Genomic DNA, 23,047 nt, shown 5'->3' with positions numbered 1-23,047 from the left:
CAGCAGACATGTTGGACTTGTGTGTCACAGCAGTAACAGGTGTTATTGATAACATTGTGAAACATGCTAGTGTGACAGTGAGCCAGCATTAACAATAGATATATAATACACCTGGACCCTGAAACTGAAGCAGCTAAATGGAATTCAGCCATTATATCTCTCCTGCTTATTAAATACCCACAATACAAAAGTTTTAAAGTGTTGAATGCCTACAGACCAAACATTCCTGATGTCACGCATAAGATAATCATAATAAGGCGCAGTTGTCAGTGTGTGATCTGCTCCTGTTTGCAGCCCTCAGTATGTCTGAACATCAATAACATGAACAACTGTCACAAAGGAATTAAAGTACAGTCAGAAATCACTTTACTGTTCAGAACACTAGTCAAATGAATCAAGTCATGAACAGCAGATGTTCTTGTGCTTGTTAACTATTGAGATCATACTTGTAATGCCTCCTGACTGCAGTAATGACATATAATAAAGGCTTATAGGAGCTCTTATAATGCACCAGGCATCTGTTACGGTGCATTATGCATCTATAAGACAATAATGGCAACAAACACATGGAAGTTGGTCTTTGATTGGAAGTGTGAGTTCAATTATAGAACATGATTCAACCAATCAAAGGTGAGAACAGGGTGTCTCTGTCAGAGTGATATCACTGTTAAATATGTGTGATACGTAGAAATATAAATAGAATCATCGGACCAAATGGGACTTAATTTCTGAGGAAACTGGATGACAATAACAAAGGCTGATCCAAAGGTGAGTCACACTAAGATGAATCCAGACTGAAAGCTCTTCAGGAGAAAATCCATCTCCTTTCATATGCGGCTACGTACTGAACAGGGATCTGTTCCAACCAGCGGGTTTATAGAGTTAAACTTTAATAAAACCCAGACACCCTTCTCAGACATGGTGATATTCTGGCTTTTACTTTGCAGCGCTTCAGTATTGTGACACAGCAGTCCGGTGTTGAGAATCTCAACTTACTCAACACGCCTTGCGGCTGCATTGCATTGTGGTCTATTATGACTGCTGTTGGTGAGGAAATTATAGAACAAGAACTGACACAGACTCTTTCGTGGTGACGAATGGACAGCCGACAATGACTGATGCTATTTTGAAAGGGTGTGATCCTCAAACACTGCCGTGGGTCTGGGGAAATATCTCAACGGGACTGTGCATCACTGACGTGTAGCTGCGTATCTAAAGGAATTAGAGTTCTGCACCACCAGGAACAACAGTAACATAACGTTAAAGCATGAAATATGAGTGATACACAAACGTTATGTGACAGATACTAATCAGTTTGACATTAATGCCCACGCAAGGTAACAAAAACTGGCTTTGAACATTTATTAGAGTTAATTTGCTGCAATAATTGGGTGCATGTAAGGATGAGGAGTTGTGATACGAGGGATTTAAGGACTCTTCACATATTAGATTTGAAATAGTTTTCCATTACAGCATCATGAAGAAGTGCTGTGTTCATGTGTAATCAGCTGCAGCCTAAAGTTAGAGGCAAAACAAAAGCAACTTAAATACAACAAGGAAACTGGGAAGAGTAAGAATCCATAACTGTGTTCTTATATTTCGTACACAAGGAAACGTATTTGGTAACACAGATACCGGAGTGTTAATGTTGGAAGCTAAATGCCTTTTTTTTTTTCCAGTCAACAAGCTAACAGTTGGCATGGTTTATCAGCAAAGGCTCCGCTGTGGTTTGAAGCTCTGCCGGCAAAACAGAAAACTGTCTTGTACCAAAACACTCAGCTTCAACTGTGGCTTTCATGGTTCAAAATAAACTTGTGGTATCAGGTGTTCTCCCTGAAACAATGAGGGGAGCCATTGTTTTAAGTGCACAGCAAGCCAGCGATACGGATGTAGCGCATGCTTTTGATGTGAAAATAATAAATAGAGAAGAGACTCTATATTTAAAAAGATCCCATTTTAATTTGTGGATACGAATTGGGGAAGCAGTTTACAACCTTAATTCAACATGCAGTGACCATAAAGACACATCACAAAGATGTTAAAGGTGTGAGAATAAGATTAGACCGAGTTGGTAGGCAGTTGTGTGTTCACAGTGATTATTAGTGTCCTAGTTACTCAGAAAAAAAACAGTTGAAAAATCCTGTGAAGGTGTTCTGACGCAGAACAATCAAGCTTATAAAATGGAGACATAATGAGGCTGCCATAGTGGAAATAAAATGTACAAAAGAGGAGGAAGGTGGTGGCATTCAAATAATAACGGTGTCCAAAATTCACTCCGGATGTTCAAAAGTCAAGTTCATACATGTAGCTGTGTGGTGCTGATCTTGTAAAAGCTGGGGCGTTCCAAAACGTCTGATCCAGGAAGAAAAGAAAGCTCTGTGGCATCTGATCTGTGGCACCGTTTTCGTTGTCATCCAGAGGAAACAGTGTACCTTTCATAAAAGGTCTCAGAAACCAGCTCAACAAACACCAGTCTGGTCTGCAGGAGGCCCCTCGTACCAAGCTTGAGCAGAGTGCAGCAACATGTTGGAGAGCACATGTAAAAATTAAGCCCTTGAGTCTACTTTGGTACCTAAAATATTCTGCTGTAGGTTTACTCTCATCCACAACACATCTACAATTTACACTGTTTCACTAAGTTCCAAACCTGTAGAAAATACTGTCTTTAAAACCAGGTTGTCAGAACCTTAAGTTGCTCTTTAAAAAAACTTGTCCGATGGCACATAAATGTCCGTGAATGTTGATGTGTTGTATAGACGAGGACGTCTTTCCATCATTTCCGTCCTCTTGGCAAAGGAAGAGCACCGTAATTGCCATTTCTAGACGCTTTCAAAGCATATTCAACAATATTCAACGAAGAATCCTTTTACTTTGCTATGCTGTAAAAAGGTAATTCAACTATATAAAAACTCCAAAAGAACTGTACAAAATAAAAGCATCAGGCTTAGGTCAGCTCTTCCATCTGATAAGGCACATTGTCGTATATGTATTCCTTAGTGTCCACCAGCCTTTTCCGTTGCTGTTCTGGGGGAGAAAAAAAAAGAGAAAAAGCAGCGGCAGCTTGTTTTCACACGTAAGCGCCCAACGCTGCGTGGAACTCTGTGAGACACTGAACAAGCTGCTGAAACTTGGGCCTCTCCTCTGGGTCCAGGGCCCAGCAACAAGCCATCACTGCAAACCTGCAACACAGGGGGAAGCAGCAGGGCTGGGTCACATCAAATGTCTGCCCACGAGCAATTTCACAACAGTCTGATGTGCATATGTGCGTGTGGGACAGGATGCAGTGGGAGACCGGACGATGGTAACGAGCAACAAAAGCCTAGCGCTGGCGTCAAACTCTGTGTACTGTAAGTACATGTCACACACCATCAGTGTGTTACACTTACACCTACAGTACGTGTTGTACTGCCCTGAAACAGGAGCTGCCTGTACAGCACTGATATACATGAGTGAGATATAATCTTTTCTAATCAATACATGCCCTTAAATGTTTTATTTTGCAACCTGTAATATTTTGGAAAAGGAAGGCGACACCTCACCACCTATTGTATTTGGAAGGAAACCACGGTCAGTTATTTAATAGATTTCAGGTAATTATTCCCGAGTTCCTTGTGGATATTTAACACTGTTCAGGTTTTTTGTGGCACGGGGAGTTTTCAGTGGGTGCAAAAGAAAACAGTTTTGAGCTGTCAAAAAAAGAAGTGGGCGCAAAACATGTTTCATCAGTGTATTATGGTGATGACGTATCCTCAAATTGTATTGCCATTAGACACCGTTCTGTACAATTTGGAGTCTGGCCGGTGTTTTCAGTTTTCTGGTTTGTGCCTGTTTTAAGTCTTGGCTGTATTCTTACATATGTTGGATTCAAAAAGACTGCTAGGTACAAAAAGTTTTAGAATTGGTCCAGTAGATCGCCTCCATCAGCAGCTGAGAGCTGACGGCAAACAAGCTACAATGGTTGCAATGTAATCCTTTGGGGGAACAGCACCAGATCAAAGCCCATCATCTAAAAGTGCTCGTTTTTGCCACTCATATTACTTCTCAAAGTGTCAGACAACATTACAGAAAGGATTTCTGCATATATAGACCTGTAAGATACTATTGTTTAACCTGAAATAGCCGATAAAGCTCTTGACTCCATTGGCAAAAAGTAATTGTAGTAGCCGGTTTATCGCTGTCCTGATCAGTTTGTTTGAGTTTTTGTGTGACTTTGATGTTTTAAAGGGTTAGTTTGGATCCAACACAGTATTTGTGTGACATACATTAACACAAACAAACAAAATGATCAGTGCAGCTGTAGACTAAAAACTCCAGTGGTGTAAAATTGTTTTGTCAATGGAGTCTGGTGGGTTTGAATAGCGCAATACCACTGGTTATGTGGGGATCCTTCCATAATGTCAAACACCTTGAACAACAACCTGTGCCTGTCAGTGGCAAAAACAAACACCTTTAGTGGACGTACTTTGATCTAGCACAATTGCCCTAAAGGATTACATTGTAGTCGTTACAGCCCATTTGCGGCATGTTCTCAGCTGCCGGCGATCTACTGTACCAACTGTTTTTGTACCGCCCAGTCATTTTGAACCCATATCATGTAAAAATAGGGCCCAGGTTTAAAAATACTGGAGTCATCCTTCAAATGATGAAAAAAAAATTGGGTGACAGCTCTAAAATGCAATTAAACCTAACTGCAAAATGAAGGTTGGACTAAAATAACATATCTAGGACAGACAACTTAGTGTGGTTGGAAAAAGGAAGCGAGGTCTGTAATTGTGTATGCAGATTTTCCAGGCTGATATTAAGATCTGGCAGAAACCCAGATAATATTTCACGGTGGACAAACTAGTGGTGCTTTTAGGCTTCTGATAAAGATAACCAAATTATTGATAGTTATTGACAATAGTTAATTTTCGTTGTAAATTTAAGGCAGCAGGTGTTAAGAATGATACACAACACCTTTATGGATTTTGCCACTACCGCCCTAAGCTTGAAGTGATTTCAGTCAACCATGCATCCCAAACTAAACCACCTGGGTGGTCGAGTACTGAGCCAGGAAAAACCCTGCTATTATCCTGCAGTAAAAAGGTGACAGCCTTGTTGCAAACTTGATATTGAGTAAATAACCTGTAAATAATAATGCAGAGCTGGGGAAATGACGCCTGTGGGTGCAGGCTGCTGCTCCTTCTTGACAGTTGCAGGATGTTGATAAGCTTCACATCAACCAGTGCTGGTAGCAGCTGAACATCTCATTTAGACTCTGCTGCCATATTACACAAACAATACCATAAGGTTGGCTGCAGCTCAACATACACACACACGCTGCACTGCAGAGGCTCCATTATCTGTTTATATTGGTAACAATGATAAGGTGAGGCACGAGTACAAACGTGTGCTGATGTCCTGAGAGCCACTCATCAGAACTACTCAGCTGTCTGTGACTGTCACCTGAAAAGACCGACTGACGGCCCTGTCAGTTATTTTAACTGTCATCTACAGGAGCACAAGGTACAACAGGGACTCCTTTTACACTGCAGATGAGGAGGGACTACTAGAAAACTCCAGGACTTGGAGGCAGGTTGATCTCCTGTCAGTGTTGTCAGGCTAATTTGTTCATTAGAAATTTTACAAGGTGTTGGATATTTTGTTGTTCCGTGAGAATTGTATTATCCTGTATTTATTGTGCAATTGTTTTCATATTCATTGCGATGATATATTGACTGCGGTTTCTCATTGTTGATGATCACATCTGATTTGTTGATTCTTCATTACTACTATTTTTACAGGTTTTTTTTATTGTCTGTGTTTGACATTTGTGATGTCAGTTACAACTGCATCTAACGATTACTAATTTATATCGGTCAGAATGTCTCAAAAACAGGGTGACGTCCTGAAACTGCTTGTTTTGTCAATTTTAAGTCTTTGTTTTCTCTCCAATCAACGTTATAAAACGTAATGTGTGTATTTGCGTGAGTGTGTTTTCTTTGTATATCAACGTACAGTTCATCTGGACAGTTGATTGGTTGTGCTATTCTGTACCCATCCTTCAGGTAGGCCGACATCTCAAAAGGGTCGATGTCGACGTAGGGGGTCTGACCCAGAGTCATCAACTCCCACAGCGTCACTCCAAAGGCCCACTGTGAAAACACATAGCGTGATTAACACTCAGACCAGTACGGAGGGTTCATTTAACAAGAGGGTAAATATAACCAACATTTCTGCCCAGAGTGCAGACAGCCTGTAGTGCCCGTCAAATGCAGTCAAATACAAAATGTTCCACGGGAACAATGCGAGGAAATTATGTTGATAAATTTATTTGGAATATACATCATTGCAGCAAGTTTTTGTTGAGAGACTGAAAGTAAACAGCAGGGTGGCCGTTATGTTTAGAGAGACTGAGGGGTCGATCTCTCGTGTCAGTGAGGATCCGCCCTGTACCGCACATGTTGTGCTGACCCCTCACTCTGACCTCGCAGGAGGGAACAAGGGAAAGAAGCATTTCCCTATTCATGTTACTTTTAGTATTAACTCATATCTAATCTGAGGTCACTCTTAAAAACAATAGTGCTTACAGTACATACTGACCCTGCACTTGTTTTCTGGAATTTATTGGAACATGCTAATCCTCAACTAAAATAACTAATCTGACAGTGACTTGAGGGAATATGACATATGATCCCTGGAAAGAACAGGTTCCTGTTGTGTTGGCATGCCAAAACCTTTCAAGGGATTATTAAAAGAAAAACAGGACACAGGAGTCTGCTGTGCTACTGCTGCTACGATCAGTGAACTAACAAAATAACCATTTCAATAAGTCAGTACATTAACAGAAGAAAACCAGTAGCGGCCGTGGTAGCACAGCCACTCACATTTTTGTGAATGGAGTCTGGGTGCTTTGAAGAGAGCGAAGAGACGGGAGAAGGGTGTCAGTTCCCCACTGAAAGGGCTGTCTGATGGCACAGTAAGGCAGTGAAAATATTCTAATTATAGTGTACACTTGATACACTGATGTTGATATTCTTAGGTGAGCCTTTAAAAAAAAAACGTGTCAAATATACACTAAAAGTGTTTTTCTGCTGCCCCTATCAACAACAGTAGATTGCTTGGCATTTGTGGGTCCTGCTCCTACAAATTGGGAGCATGGGTAAGTACCTCATACAACCCCACTTCAAATAAGCTGAACTATCCCTTTAATGGAGTGGCACCTGGACTTAACTGGAAGTGAGGGGTGAGATGACCGACCCTGTTCCCACATCAGTACCCAGGCCACTGCCAACATTCCCAGGAAGGCCTAACAGTAATTTTCTCATCCTGCCCAGCTTGGTATCCACTGTGCGTAACAGACACATGGGTATGGAGTATTTATGTGTGCAACAGTGACGTGTGTGATGCTCCTATGATGCTACACAGCTCCAGGTACTTGTCTGGACTTCCCCTAAAGTGTAGTGGAGGCGGGTGATTGCCATGAAGCAGTGTGACCATAAGAGGAATGTAGAGGGGTGGGGGCATGTCTGGCTGGTGTCTGAGCAGTGTCGCCAAGGATCTGTTGCGTTTCCCGACCGTCGCTGCCGCACCCGCTCCGCTATCCTGAGACAGGAAAGAAGGAAGAGGCAGACACCGCTCCTCCCTTCCCTCTGACACCTTGACCAGGAATCTAATAATGGCTTGGATGTGATTGGTGCCATTTCCTGCATCTCCACCTCTGTAGCATGTCCACTGATTTTCTTTTTTTTTTTAATTTTGAGAAAACCCTTAAGACACAGGAAAGCCACTCTTTTTATGATAAATGCACTGTAACTGATAAAAGGTTGCATAGCTAATCTGTGGTACTTTCTTACCACGTCACTCGCACTAGAGAAGTCGTTGTTGAGCAAGCTTTCCAGAGCCATCCAGCGGACCGGCCGGTTCTCATTATCCCCCAGACAGTGGTAATCCATGGGAAATAGGTCTCGGGCAAGAGCATTGTCTGTAATCTTCACCTGCATGTTGTCGTCAATGCTGTCAGAGGGAGGGACAAAATGGAGAAAAGTCGTTGTCTTTATTATTTTTTTAGCAACTAAATTCCAAACTAAATCACCTGAAAGCTTCAGGAAAGAACTGAGGACAAATGACGACAGCTCTGAGCCATCAGGGACGCTTACACGCAGTTCCTAGCGGCGAGGTCTTTGTGGATGACCTCCCTGCGGGACAGGTAGCTCATTCCACATGCAATCTGGATGGCCATATAAACCAAGTCTTGTTGAGAGATCGCCTGAAAGGAAATGAGGGAGAGAGAGATAATGAGCATTTGAGAAACAGGAAAAACAAAAAAAGGAGTGGGGACAGGAGCCCACAGCTGACCTGACTGTACTGTGTGAAACTGGCCTTCTGTGTCAAATTGTTCTTGTTCACTTTAAATTGGGACAAAGTCAACTATTTGTCAAAGATGGGAGTCACATACACAAAGACTATGTCAGTATTTAAATGCAAGCGTAAGGCGAATACTGGTGCCTTGGAGAAGACTTTGCTTAAAAGAAGAAAATACACTTTTCAAAGGTAGTTGGTTACATAACAATCAGAATGTCAATAATGTCGGAAGAAATCCTACTTTTTGGTAAGTTTGACTACAAGCCACTTTAGCCGGGCTCCAGGGATGACACTTAGTCTGCCAGCTGGCCCTCTAGCGCCACCATGAGGTTGACGTTTTTGGCTTTTTGTGAAACATGGTGCAGACATTCATACAAATTTGGCACAGACATTCATGTTGCCCTTTGTGTATAACCAGCCTACGAGACAGCCAGCTCATTCCACATGCAACCTGGATGGAATAAAAACCTCAGGATGACCTGGATTCACTTTGGTGATCCCAAGGACCTTTTGATCTAGCGCCATCATGAAGCACTTTATGTTTAGTTCTAATTAGCATACATTACCACACTGACAGGCTAAATTAAGCGTGTGAACATGGTCAACATCAGCATTGCAAGCGTGTTAGCAGTGCTTAACATTTAGCTCAGAGCACTGCTGTGCCAAAAAGCAGCACACAGAGCTGCCAACATGGCTGTAGTCTCTTGATCTTACTTCCTGGTCCACTGAACAAAAGCTACATGTCATATCAGCATTGAAATGTAAGATTGCATGATTAACATTGTTGAATAACTTCAATAACTAACTGTATGCAACGCAGTGGGTGAATGACTTAGAAAGGCCCTGACTCAAAGGTTTGAGGCCAAGTCTGACATTAAATAGAGTTATTCGTTTTGTGCTTGTAGACAATGACTTGGCCAGCAGGAGTGTCTGAGAAAGGCCTCAGCACTGCGCAGAGAAAAGACCCCTGACTGGTACCATAGCGAGGCAGCTTCTATAATGTATATAAACATCCTGTTTAACTTAAAAGACAGCCTTGCCTTGTGAGAGAGCTCCTGAAGTAACAGAACCATGCAGTATTTGTATATTTTAGTATCCGATCCAATCGGCTTCACAAACCCTGGCCCACACACACACAGTGGAAATTTTTAGGCTTTTGAATCTTATCTGACAGTGGACAGTGATCCATCCTAAACTAATTAATCCCACAACACAGGAAACCCAGGTCTTGGCAATCAGTGAACAGAGATAACACATTAAGTCAACAACTTGAGAACGACTGAGGAGTGTGTAGCTGGTACCAGCCAGCTCAGTCAGGCTCTCTATATCATGCAGAGAAACTCCCAACACTTGGCTGTCAGTGGAAAAATGACAACTGTGGAAAAGGTCAACGCTCAACACTTATTTTTCTCAGCGTTTTTCAAAACAGATGTTCACTTTAAGAATGAATGACACACTGTCGTACCGTGCTCCTCAGTGCTTTCCCAGGAGCTCCATCTCCTCTGTGCAGATATATTTCTGATTTATAGCTCGACGTTTATTGCAGCAGCACAACTTAATGACTATGTCTTTGTCTCCTACAACTGCCAAAACGACACGATGAGATTGCTGAGAATGAAAGTGTTGATGTGTTACCTGAAAACTTTACAAAGTCGTTTTGATTAATGGAAATGGGTGACAAGCTTCATCTTGTGATTGCAAAGTGTTGCTGTATCTGTATTTTGGGGCTGATTGATTGGTTGGATCTGTGCTGTGGCTTTGACAAGCACATCAAAGAATCCCTGGGGTTAACCTGTACAAAAGCCCGATTGTCTTTACATGGTGAATAAAAATCTCTGCCTCCGAGCACTAGCTTCATGACTATATCAACAGTCCTTCTAATAACAGTGTAAACAGTAGTTACTGGTAGGTACTGGTTACTTGGTGTTGATTGCTGTAAACACACAAAACGTTCTTTCAGGCTCGATTCAACAATAGAATCTGACTTTTCTTCCAATGTGGGGGATTGTTTATATTTTAATAGCTTAATAAAAGTCTCAACCCATGCTATACAGCACACATTTATCTTAATAGGTTAATAAGTGCCTGATGTTCTTGCTGCAGCCTCACCTGTGGGTTGTTAGCCTCAGCAAGCTTGCACTGCCGCAGGAACAGCTTGAGATTCCCCCAAGCCATGAATGGCAACAGCACCATGGGCTTCTCTCCATCCTCCGTACACACATGACTTATGGGCAACAGATTTCTGAAAGTGGGCAGAAAGACCAGATGAAGAACAGTAGCAGTGTGTAACAGAGCATCTGTACTGTAAATGGACTTTAGCAAGCATGTCAAAGGGGTTCTTGGAAGATCAAAGTACACGGTAGCGGGGGTCATCCCCACCGGAACTGTGGAAGAGGAAGTGCCAGCAGAGCTTGTCAACGTGCTGACCTCAAAGAGAAGAAAGAGGAAGGAGCAGGCCGACGTGACGACAATCTTTTCCAAATGAGGACAGTACAGTGAAGGTCCCAATTTCTGATACATTTGGGGCATAATTTGCTTAACTAATGCTGTTGTCATTTCAAATAAAATTCACTGCATTCAGACTGTGACCCCACTATCAAGACTGACACCATTTGTTTGCCAAAGTAATGATTGTATTATGAAAGCCCCACCAGGACAAGCTGGAGTGCAATTTGGAAGATATATATGTTATATTTATGTAGGTTTTGTTCCCTTCACGGTGTATGCGCTCGGAGGGAAAATGTGGTGTTCTTTCATCAGCGCTCAAACTGAGCTATTTAAAAGACGACCACAGGAACTGCTCTGACGGAGTACAGTGTTGGGTTAGGGGTAAACCAGAACATGTTTGGGTTTGTGGCAATGCACTGGTGTTCTTAGATACAGGTCATGTTGGGCTTCTTTGGTAGTTTTGCTTCTTTTTTCTTCAAAATCAGTTAAGAAACAAACAAACTGAGCTGAGCTTGTGTTTGCTTCCACTCACCTATGATGAAGTCCACGGAGTTTGCAACTTTCAGTCAGCATCATGGTCACCTGCACCTCAGACGCATGATCTGAACAATTTAACAGACACAAATTCTGATTTTAAAATTGAGCAATCTGGCAGAACTAGAGTGACCTGTGCAGTACAACAGTTGAAAAGTTAAAGGTACAATCTCAGACCCATGTGGTGTTTTTTTATTTGTTTCCCTGAACAGATTCCTCTGCCAACAGACATTTGAAGTGGGAAACTTCAGAGGAAAACTGACTTGTGCCAAGCTCACTGAGGTCCAGTTTTTAATCTGCTGTGTGCAGCTTTGCCATCGTCTGGTACTTATGGAAGGCAGTATTGTTCCCTTCCCAAAAAGGCGCATGAGGAGGAAGTAAAGAGTTTAACAAAGCCAAGACTGGCATGAGGATATTGTTCACTGAGTGGTATCCACCCCTCCCTGAGTAAACATGAGAGAATGGAGAGGTCAGAAGGCAACTGGCAGAGAAAGCTGACACATGCTGCTAACAAAGAACCTGACAGTCCAACATAAAGGAGTCCTTTCACTGGCATGCAAACCCTGCAGCATGAGTAAGAGGTATAATTCATTAACTGTCAAATCTGTGTGCCTGTTTACTGGATGGAAACCATGTATGGCCATCTCCTGAAGACATTAAAAATGTGCCTACTATTTCAGATAGACATTGTTTGGTTTACAATCTTGCAGGCTCACTTAAGAAAAAAACAGCATACTAACGACTGAACTGTTAGCAATGGATCAGTCAAATGGCCTTCGTCATTAGACTTATGTCTCTGCTGTTTCCATCATGTTTCGGTTTAATGACATTTTTTGAGCATTGCAGTGTTCGCTTTCCCAAACAACACGCCCCTCAGAAAACCCACAGTGTGTTGCACATCAATATGAGAGATGGAAAACAAGCCTACAGCACACCTGACTTGGCAATATTTTCCTTTCTTTGACAACTGTGCATTATGGCCCGGATGGAGCACATACCTTTCACTGTCTTCACAAAGACCTGCTTTTCCTTACTGGGGTCCTTTTCATCCAGCAGCACGCCGTGGAAGATGCGGCCAAACGTGCCTGTCAAAGACAAACCACAGGTTTTCATTTGAGAGAAAAGGGCAGATGAGACACAGCCAAAGGCATCGCATTCAAAGTCCAAATGTCACCTCACTGAGAGGCCGCCACGCCTGGCTGATCTGTGGACAGCGGTGGACAGGCTTCTGCTTAAGATGCTTTGTCTCTTAATGGGATTTGGCAATTTTGGCTCTGATCTCACTGACAAGGGCCAAAACAAGAGAGATTCACTGGAGCTCAGAGGGCCTTTCATCACTTAGAGTAATTCAGAAATACGTACGACTTGGAAAGGCAAAGTGAGCACCTTCATCATCTCCTTTGTCTAAACTGTCTCCTCATCGCTCCAGGACTTCACTGAGGCAAAATGCCATTTAAGAAGATAAACCATCAACATAAACTTAGAAAAAAATTCAAGCCCTGAGGCAAACTATGCCCTGTGTTTCAACAGGAGAGGAGACGAAGCATAACAACAGGGTTGGTGTGGAACTGTCTCCCTCCTGCCCCCACCTTCTCCGTCAAGCCTGTCTGGACCTGCTGGCTCCCAAAAGCAGAACCCAACTCAGAGTTTAAGCCCCTCTGAGATACGACCTTGTGTATCATGTGTTTGTGGCTTCTCAGTCTCATGCCATTTATTTTGTATTTGTTGTCATTTTGTATGTGGGAACTGATGTGATGTGTATGTGGATACCTGAGCGCACTGGCAAGTCATCCACATGCATCAGGTCGAGTCAGGAGGTCGGACTGATTCGCATGGACAGACTTTTGCCAGTTTGTTTACCTGGCTGTGCTCTGGACCTTTTTGCTGCAATGCATTCACTAACATCAATATTTAGATGGCTCGTGTAATTGAAACTATCATAAGGCTCTAATAAATCTAGCAAACACTAACTTAAGACCCTTGTGGAAAAAGCGATATGAAAATGAAGCCATGGTGAGGATGTGGTGAGATGAAATTCAAAATGTTCAAAATGTCATGGTGATCCATTCAGGAGTTTTTCAGTCTCGACCGAAGTGGTAGAGCCATGTCACAAGCAAAGAAATATCTGAATATTTCCACAAGACTGAAGAGTTCAGCTACAGCTTGTATATTGTAAACTGTAACATTTTAAAGTAGGTTAAAAAAACTATGTTCTGATTTAATTTCTAGACAGAAACAATGACCAGAAACCATCACAGTGGTATTTAACTGGCATTTATAAACAGAACACCCACACTTTTCACTTCCATTGTGTTGCAGACACCCTTGGGTAACTATTACATCATTCACACAGCCACACTAAACCCCAGTGTGGGCAAATTGCCAGAAAGTGAAGTACAGTCTTGTTCAGTTCTATCACTCCATGATGAGGCTGAATCGTCTCCAAAAGCGTCTGAAGAGAGAAAGACTGATGGAGCCAAGCTGAGGCCCAAATAGTTGTGTTTATCTTTGATGCAAAGCCAAAGAGATTTAGGAACTTCAATGTCTGAGGCTTTCTGTCAGTGTGTAATACGCCTCAGCAAGAACTAACTTTTGCTATTTTAGGTTCCTGGCGACACTGATCTGATGACACACGCTCGTACTCTGCGGGAAAACAAGCAGCGCTCTGGTTCACAGGTCACCGTCTCCTTTTTTCACCACAGACACGCAGATACATCAGGATAACAGGGGTGTTCATGAATAAGAAAATAAATACATGTTCTTCTATGACTGCATTCATTAAGCAGTTGAAAATAAACAGGGATCAAATGCTTGCGCAGGAGTCTCTGCACATCAGGATCTAGATTCCACATGAGGGATGTTTCACCTCATCAGACTCAACGACATCATGCAGCAACTTTTCTTGTGCCTGTTTCCAAAGTGGAAATCCTGATAGTTAATACCCACCGCTGTTAACAGCTCCTAGTGGACGCTTGTAACAGTGAACATCTTACAGATACTGATGAGTCTTATACACACACATACGGTCTGTATCTGAGTACTATTTTGTTGTTAATGTGGCCAGATGTATCCATGGTCACCAGTGGAGGTGGAACTGGATTACAAAGTGCTGTGAATGAATGAACGTGCACGTGTATGCTCCCATCATTAAACAATACCAAATGACAGCTGTGGCCCATGTTAACCAAACTCCTGACATTGAATTCTTCCTCAGTGAAAAGACAACAGGGAAAAACACTTAGAGTGATACTGTCATAAACACTTAGAGTGATACTGTCATAAACACAGAGTGATACTGTCATAAACACAGAGTGATACTGTCATAAAATCAACATCGTCACTGGTCATAAATTACCGGAAGCAACATTCAAATTTCAGAATTTTTATAGTTTACCAATTACAGCAGATGCCTGCTTCTAAGTTTCTATTATCTTTTCCCCACATTCTTCAGGTGGGAAAATAACAAAAGTTCATGCCCATCATAATTTCATCTCTAATTATATGGTTGGAGGTGACCTACTAATTTCACACATTCATTACTGCTGGATATATTCAAAGACTTCTACAGATTATCATCCCTGCAATCACGTAATTCAAAGGATGAACAAAAGGATCGTGGGCCTCATCGTGATGGGCCACTGGCGGTTCCTCTCTGCACCGCTACGTTTGAGAGCTGCTCTTTAAGGTCGATCTTCTCAGACGGTCCGGAAGCCTCTGCCCCCATCGTCTCTTAATAAGACACACATCATCATCAAATATGCTTTTCTACATAAATATCTTCTTACCACCCTCACTCCCATTATATTTTAGTGACCTGTGCAATCTTAGTTTATTAGTTTTTATATGATTGCTGTCAGTGTTTTATTGCTCAATTCCATTCGGTTGAATCCTTTGAAGGATTTTTTTCTTACTAATTCATGTTTTTTGTATGGGGCAAGATCTACTACACAATCCTATGGCTTTTTGATCTTATATGTTCTATTCTTTGGATTTTTCTTTTCCCTGTCTGCATATTGGGTACAAATTTGTACAAATGAATAAAAACAAAGACATTCCTACAACATGACGAGTGAGGTTTTTGATGTATGATTTTTTACAGAACCTTTTTTGATCTTAAGTTGCATCTTCAGAGAATTTTACAGGGAGCTTCTCTTCTGAATGTGCAGAATGGGTGGGAAAATGTATGTTTTTGGTGATATACACTACTCACAAAAAGATATTCGGCTTTCAGGTGAAATTTCAGGATGAACCTAAAATGCATTCTAACCTTTCCAGGTGAACTTAATGTGACCTTCTCTAAACCTTTGAATGCACATGTCCAACTGTTCAGTGTTTCAGTACTTTTTGCACAAGTTGCTGTTCTCTAACAAGAAGCTTAACAGCAACATTCACAACAGGTTTGATCCATGAATCCACCAATACATTTCCTGCTTCAGTTAGAATTGGTATTTAAACAGTCCTCCTCATCCTGCTGTTCACATTCTGACATCATGAGACCAAGACGACACCTAACAGTTGATCAGCAGCACCTCGACACTGGAGGCTTCAAACAGGAAGTCCTCAGACGGAGGTGTTCACTGAGCTTAGAGGGTCACAGAGTGTCATCAGGAGGTTGGAACAGTGATACAGAGACTGGAAGAGTCACAGAAAGGAGAGGAGTGGACGTCCTTTGGCCACGTCCCAATTTATTGAGACACTGAAAATGTTTTGTTGTGGTATACCCACCACTGTTGTTAGATTTTCTTTCAATAAATTGTTTAAGATGAATAAAATGACCATTGCATGCTTCTACTTAAATGCCCTACTTTCATGGTATAATATCACTGTAGCATTCACTTTTTACATTTTCCATATATTTCACCTGAAAGTCGAATATCCCTAACTTTTTGTGAGTAGTGTATGCTGTTGATAGTCAAAGCCACTACATAAAAAGCCTTTTCACCAACCTGCCACTCAAAGGCTCATCTCACATCTCACAGCTCACAGAGAGACTTCAGAGCAAAGCATGAGGAAGAAATGTTAACCACTTGCCGTGATGCAATCTGTGATCAGTACCATTTTGAAGAGTCTTTGAATTTATGTTCCACTTTTCAGTGAAATTCTTGACATCAACACCTTTTGGAGGAATGCAAAAGTAATCTGGGAGCTTCTTTAGGAGAAAGAAAAGGGAAAAGTGGGAGCAAGAGAGAGAAGTACCTTCGTGCAAGACATCTCGTAGTGTGACTCTCTCCCTTGAGATGGCAATGTCTTTCACTTTAGCTTTGGCCTCCATTAGAGTAACACTCCTCAGGTCATTCTTCTCTATGCGTAGAGATGGGTAACCTGTCAGGATGGAAAAACAGACTCGCATTAAAAGGCACGAATGATCCTAAAGTAAACAAAACCCTTTGAAAGAGATCGACAGGTCTTTTGACCCTGATTGACACTAGAAAACAACCCGGGGGAATTCTGCGTTGCATCACTTTTGACAGAGCCACATTTCTCACTCAGAAAGATTTCTTCTAAAACAACTCAAAATTCTCACTTGAATTCAAAGAATCCCAGCACTTACAAGAAACATAGTCAGCAAGGCATGTACAGTACCCTGCACATGTTGCATCAATGCAACTTCATGCGAAGTCCTGTGTTACAGCACCTCCATTACATAACCTCCCTGTGTACTCACTGTCATTAGCGGCTGGCTTACAGAGGTGGGAGTGAGTTTGGGTACAAAAACACACAAAGTTCTCTGCAGTGTCTGCACACAGATGAACAAACAGTGTAAACACGACCCCTTCATATCAACACATCCCATGTGTACACAACATGTCAGTGATGAGAGATAACTCATTCTAACCTCCGGTGTCTGCAGTTCACTGCTACTCAGGAGGACTGTGCCAGGCTGACCTGTGTGCAGCTGCTTAGACTGACTGCAGGTAAACCAGCGGGTGAATGGACACAGTGGAAAACTCATTGACGAAAAACCAGCTGATTGTCCATCTGCCGCCTCCAGCAGACAAACAGCCTCTTCTTGAGAGCTCAATCTAGTAGTTTATATAGAGAGCCTGCGTTGTGAGCTGTCAACCTAAGGCTTTGATCTCAGAAAGTAAAAACTGTACTGTATGGTAACAGAGCACAGGTCAATGCTGCCCCCTGGAGGTCAAACTAAGAGTGACAGTTATTTTCTACAGTGAGTGAAAAAGAATACTGCATTCAAAATACAGCAGAGGACACAAGCTTAACCAAAACAATTAAAAACAATATAAAAACTGGTCATGAAAAAACAACACAAGTAACTAAGTATAATGCAACATTCACCTCTTTAATGTCTGAGTAATTACTGTTCTGTTACCTTATTCCATACTGCACGCCGTGTGCTTTATACTAATCTTTATAATGTAGTTTTTGCAGTTAGTAAAGGTACTTCACCATTTTATACTATCAGGCAACGACGCAGCATCTGATCACTCACTCATACTGTAACTTTGGAATGGCAGTGCCAATCCAAGCAAAAAAAAAAGTTCTCCAAACTTTTTCTTATTTTCAAGTTTTAAAAGTGTTGCTGGAGCTTTTTGACCACAATTGGTTTTAAATTGTTTCCCTTGTGCGTTCTAGTGTATACTAGAAAATAAAAAATGAAATATACAAACATAGATAGAAAATAAAATATACGCTAGACTTCATTTTGTCACTTTACCAGCGTGAACTCACAAAACACACAAACAACGGTGACAGAAACTGTTAGTACAAAGTGGGTGAGGTACATTTCAAAGCTGGAACCGGACACAAAGAGGAAGGGAGGCCTTCAAATGAATGGTTTTCTGTAAAAGTAGAACATTTAGCCTACTGCTCACAATGATCTAACTTGAGGCTGGACATGAGGCTTCAGATAGCAACCATATACAGTATTTATTCAAGCAGCGTAGAGTTCAGAAAGACAAACATGGTTAACGTGTAAATCCTCATTATTACGATGCACATGACAGCAAAATAGTGTTTTAGCTGAGTCCTAAGGAGTCTCTGGAGCTTCACTGGAACTTACTTTTGGTTTCATGAGGGGGAGCACCGGGGTTTTGGAAGGAGGAGGCAGCAAGCTGGAGTATGGGAGCAGAACCAGGGTGATTGTCTGATGACAAGAGGACAGGGGGAGGGAGTGGAGGGTGGGAGAGAGTGAGAAAGGTGTGATTTAATGGATAGCTCACTCAAATTACAACATGACCTGAATGAATGGATGTATACTGTGTTATATTTTCAGCTCATACACGAGACATCAATCCAGTCAGGCATGCTTGCAAGTTGGGTAAACTTGCCCATCAGGAGTTGGGTAAAACAAATGGGTGAGTGGTGGTGCAAATACTCACAATTCAGCAAAGCATAAGACATAAGGAAAAGGCAAGTGGGCCAAACAAAATGCACAGGAGGCGAGACGATGGTTGTGTCCACAAGAGGGCAATGAAGGATCATGCACCGACAATAGGGCGGAAAACAGCTGCTGTGCTTTCCTCGTTTCCCCAAAATTAACCACAGAGATCAATGCTTCACTGAGGTTTAAATGAATGTCATCATTATTTCATGAGGCGATTACAGTCAAAGGTTTGACTCTCACAGATACATTGCCCTGTATGGAGTCTGAACAGCTGCACGTCCACAAAGCTGTATTTGGAGGAAAAGAACCCATGAATCTCAAAATGTCCAAATTTCAACCCATGACTTTTTTTTGTTTTTTTGGAAAAATGTGTTTTGTGTACATTGAAAAACTTAGCATGCCATTATGTAATGACAAAAGGGCCAGGGCAAAATTATTTGACAGTCTTGCAAAGAAGGATCTCCGAAGGCTGTAGCAATTATATATATTCAGGTGAGAATATTTCCCTTATAAGCTATTATTATTTTTTACAGGCAGGAAAGTGTCTTATCTTGCCAATTTTACATGAACATTTCATTATTCCTTCTGTTTGTAAATTAATTTTAGCTTAGCTTAGCATTAAGACTACAAAACAGGGAAGAACAGCTAGCCTGGTTCTACCTAAAGAGAAGAAAATCTGCCTACCAGCACCTCCCAACATGTTATATCTCCTTTGTTTAATCTTTTCCAAAACTGGAGAGTAAAAACATAATGATGTGGTTTTACAGAGAGCCTGTTGTACCCTGCTTCCAGTCTTTATGCTAAGCTAAGCTAACTAGCTGCGTGCCTTGTATTTAATGCAGACAGACATTAGAGTGGTATTGATTTTTTCATCCAACTCCACCAGGAAGTGAATACGTGCATTTCCAAAAATGCCGAACTCTTCCTTAGATATGAAACAGACAAAGACTGTTTCAAAACCTGTTTATTGCTGATTTACAATACGTAATAACTACACAGTGTGCTACGGTCTAGTAATAATAGACTATTAGATGAGAGAAGGAAAAAGCCTTCTGACTGATAAAGAAATAGTCAAAACAGTCACATGAAAGGTGCTGTGGTAACCGTGGTGATGACTTTACCATGGCAACCCTGAATCTCATTTAATGGCGGAATTACTGACACTGTAATTAAAAGGCCAAATCCACACGATAAACAGAAATTGCTAAATGCAATGTTTATATTGCAAAGCATGCCAGATTATTTCCACTAATACAGAACAGACTTACCTCTAATTACAAAGGGTGCCAGCCAAGAGAACAAGGGCTGGGTGAGTAATCACGCTGACACCCAACACCAACAACAACTACACCTAACAAAGAACTCTGCTGGAGGAAATGTGCTGGAGCTGGGATTCACTCTATAACCCACTGCCATGCTGGTAAGGGATTAAATGGAAGGAGTGAGTAAATTCTCATACGGGTCTGAGGTAGGCAAGTCTAATGTTTAGACTTAGCAGTATAACTTTGTTACTGTATGTCTGTGTTTCCCACCACGAACTATATTTACATCAATTTAGAGCTGAACAGTTTCTGCCAGTCCCAATATAAAAGACTGTGTGTACTTGACTCAGGGCACACGCCACAGTACATTTACACTTCACTACAGTAATAGGTCACAAGAGGCATAGCAACAAAAAGAAAGGGAACATCACTGCAGGAACTCTGTTTTTCATTACAATCTTATGATACCAGTTAAGCTTATTAGGTCATTCACAGTGGATTATTGCATTTGGAAAAGCATGCACATTTGCAGATGCCAGTGTGAGAAGAGAAAAAAACGACTATGGCAGACTGAATCAGTCTTAATGTACTTAAGCACTTGTAGGCGTTATCTTGTAAGTGCAATGAGCTCCACAAAATGTTTCAGATGTTTTTGAAATGGGACATGAACTGATGTTGCATCCTGTGTAATTGGGTAATGTTGTCGTGGTGAGAGGGATTAAAATCTTACTGGTGACAGGGGCTGCGTTGTTTGGAGTGTCGGCCCTCAGGTACTGTGTGGTCTGGGTGGACGGCTGAGACAGGCCCTGCGAGCTTCCACTGTCACTCACGCTGAAAGACAAAGAGAGGGAGAACACAGAGAGGTTACCCACAGGCACCTGGACTGGGCTGCACCACCAAGTGGTAAAGCCATTAGAAGTGAATATCTTAGCTGGGGAGGGTCTTGGTAATGTGTAAGGCTGATGCTTGGAAACATCTGGAGCGCTGTCCAATCAGGGCAATCAACTATATGAATGTGAAGTCACTGTAGCATGATGAGCTGCATCATAACTTCCACATCATAATCGTCTTCAGAGGCTGAACGATGCACAGTATTAAACTTACCTTCTGACATGAACGCACACATGCCTTTGATATGTGAGCACACATGGAGAGATATGCGTCTTTGTATTCATGAAATGTAGGGTAAGAAGTAAATATCCAATTACCCCTACTAACCCCTGTGAACTGAGGCATATTGTGTAATTACTGTGTAAATCTGAACTCATGTTATATCTAGGCTACTACCTTAACTTGGCTTTAAAAAATCTAGGGCTACAAATGAGTATTGTCTAATGTCATTTCCACTGTCAATTAATCAAACAATTATCTTCTCAGGGATGTGATGACTTATTCAGTCCATTAAATGTCAGAATGGAGAATTCTAAAGTGTCTAAATATCTTCAGATGCCCTTTTTTGTCAGACAAACAGCCCAAAGAGTCAAAACCTAATTCAGTTTACTAGCGTGAAAGACTACAGAAACCAGCAAATAATTCCTTTTGAGAAGCTGCAAACAGAGTTGTCGTCTAAAAAAACTTAAATAATTATAAAAATAATCGATCTATTACTTATCAAAGTTTAAGTTGAGTGACCTTTGTTGGTCGGTCAACTTAAACCTTTTCTAGAAAATATTCTTGGATAAACACAAGGATCCCATCAAGCATGTGATTGAATCAAGTCCCGCTGGCAATCCAATAATGCAGCAGAACTTAGCGAAAATATCACATTAGACAGATTTCCATGTGATGTAAGAAAATCTTTGTACAATTGAAAATTACCACTGCCCCAGTGGCTAACGTCTCTAACTCAATAGTAAGGGGAAGATGTGCTCATGATCTTATTTCACATCGATATCTGATAACCAGCGTAGCTGCCTACAGCCATCTGGAGTAGAGATCACAGGAACTGAAAAACAGGAAAGCTTAAGTGCAGGTTTCAACTTGATATAATCCTCTCCGTGGAGATGACCTATTTATGTTGGTCTCCGAACAGCAGCATTCTGCAGAAGATACTAACATTACTTTCACAGGTGACAGATACGGGGCCGTAAATCTGCGTGCGCTGGTTTTCATCAGTTTCAATATAACAAGTGTACTTTGCTCAGCTGATGAATATCAATGACAAAGATCTGTTTGGGACGGGGACAAACTCAAGAAACAAACCTGTCCTCCATCTCCACTCTCTTCATGCTGTGCAGGTGCAGGATGGCCAGGATGATGGCCACGAGGAAGATGACAATGCAGCAGACGCTCACGCTTATATAGAACACCTGAGTCGAGGTGGTGGGGGTAGTCACACCGTCTACTGGTGAAAACAAGCCACACATTAACAAGCAGACACAGCAATGAAGAAGCTCAGAAAAATGTCATCTTCATTACAGGCAGCTTCACCAGCGTTTGTTATCATGAAAGAATCATAGCAAATCCATGAAGTAAAGCAATGAGATAAAGACATGAGTGAGAGAGGGAGAGAAGCTGTAAGTGCAGCACTTGGGGTTAATGGAAGCCTGGAATAGTCTGAGTCTGTCTGAGAGCTTTTCTCATCACCTCTCTAAAAGCCTCTGAGGGCCCCAGGTTCCTCAGGTCTACTCAGGCAGAAGGGAGACAACCCACTAATGGTACTTTGTTACTTGTGCAGTGGGCTCACAAAGAGTCTGAATAAATCCTGCTGGAAGATGATGACCACTCCAAGGGGTGGGGGCTGACAGAGTGCACTTCAATGGGAGAATGAATCCCTCTCTTTTTGCCCTGAAATCATACTCTGCTATGCAGAGAGGCCCCTCAGTACTAATGCAGCTTCGCTCTTATCAGACTGATGCCACCTATGGCAAACAATACATGGAGCTGCTAGAGAGGGATACACAGAGCGGGAAGTGAGGTAAGGTTACTTACAATCAGGCCGTGGAAGAGTGTTATTGTTGAGGGAAATGGGAATATTTGGATCGGACTCGATGCCTGCTGACAAAGGAAGAAGGAAAGAAAATCAAACTGGCGCCACATTAAAAATTTGTCTGTGACGTTTTAACCAATGCTGAAAGAAGAAGTGCAGAAGCCTTAGAGGAACATAAAACCACCA

At 41.8% G+C, this 23,047-nt stretch overlaps 1 protein-coding gene across 5 annotated transcripts in view; it reads right to left on the bottom strand.

Moving 5' to 3' along the window:
* Positions 1-1,956: 1,956 nt before the first annotated feature.
* The window catches only part of ryk (receptor like tyrosine kinase), a 36,816-nt gene continuing 15,725 nt past the window's right edge, over positions 1,957-23,047 (bottom strand). The window contains exons 5-16 of one of the 5 annotated variants that reach the window (XM_070831935.1): positions 22,864-22,929; positions 22,135-22,276; positions 20,663-20,763; positions 18,347-18,430; positions 16,522-16,647; positions 12,324-12,410; positions 11,324-11,393; positions 10,453-10,585; positions 8,139-8,248; positions 7,836-7,995; positions 5,998-6,134; positions 1,957-3,179 (exon numbers count right to left, since the gene is read on the bottom strand). In XM_070831935.1, the coding sequence (XP_070688036.1) occupies positions 3,068-3,179; positions 5,998-6,134; positions 7,836-7,995; positions 8,139-8,248; positions 10,453-10,585; positions 11,324-11,393; positions 12,324-12,410; positions 16,522-16,647; positions 18,347-18,430; positions 20,663-20,763; positions 22,135-22,276; positions 22,864-22,929 (1,328 nt within the window). In that variant the 3' untranslated portion in view covers positions 1,957-3,067. The remainder of the gene's footprint in view (positions 3,180-5,997; positions 6,135-7,835; positions 7,996-8,138; positions 8,249-10,452; positions 10,586-11,323; positions 11,394-12,323; positions 12,411-16,521; positions 16,648-18,346; positions 18,431-20,662; positions 20,764-22,134; positions 22,277-22,863; positions 22,930-23,047) is intronic. The other 4 variants (XM_070831937.1, XM_070831936.1, XM_070831938.1 and 1 more) reach the window with 4 other exon arrangements.

The sequence above is a fragment of the Pempheris klunzingeri genome, chromosome 6 (genome assembly GCF_042242105.1).
Source record: "Pempheris klunzingeri isolate RE-2024b chromosome 6, fPemKlu1.hap1, whole genome shotgun sequence".
Lineage (NCBI taxonomy): Eukaryota > Metazoa > Chordata > Actinopteri > Acropomatiformes > Pempheridae > Pempheris > Pempheris klunzingeri.
The sequence above is the reverse complement of the archived record's forward strand: the minus strand, read 5'-3'. Positions and strand labels throughout refer to the sequence as shown.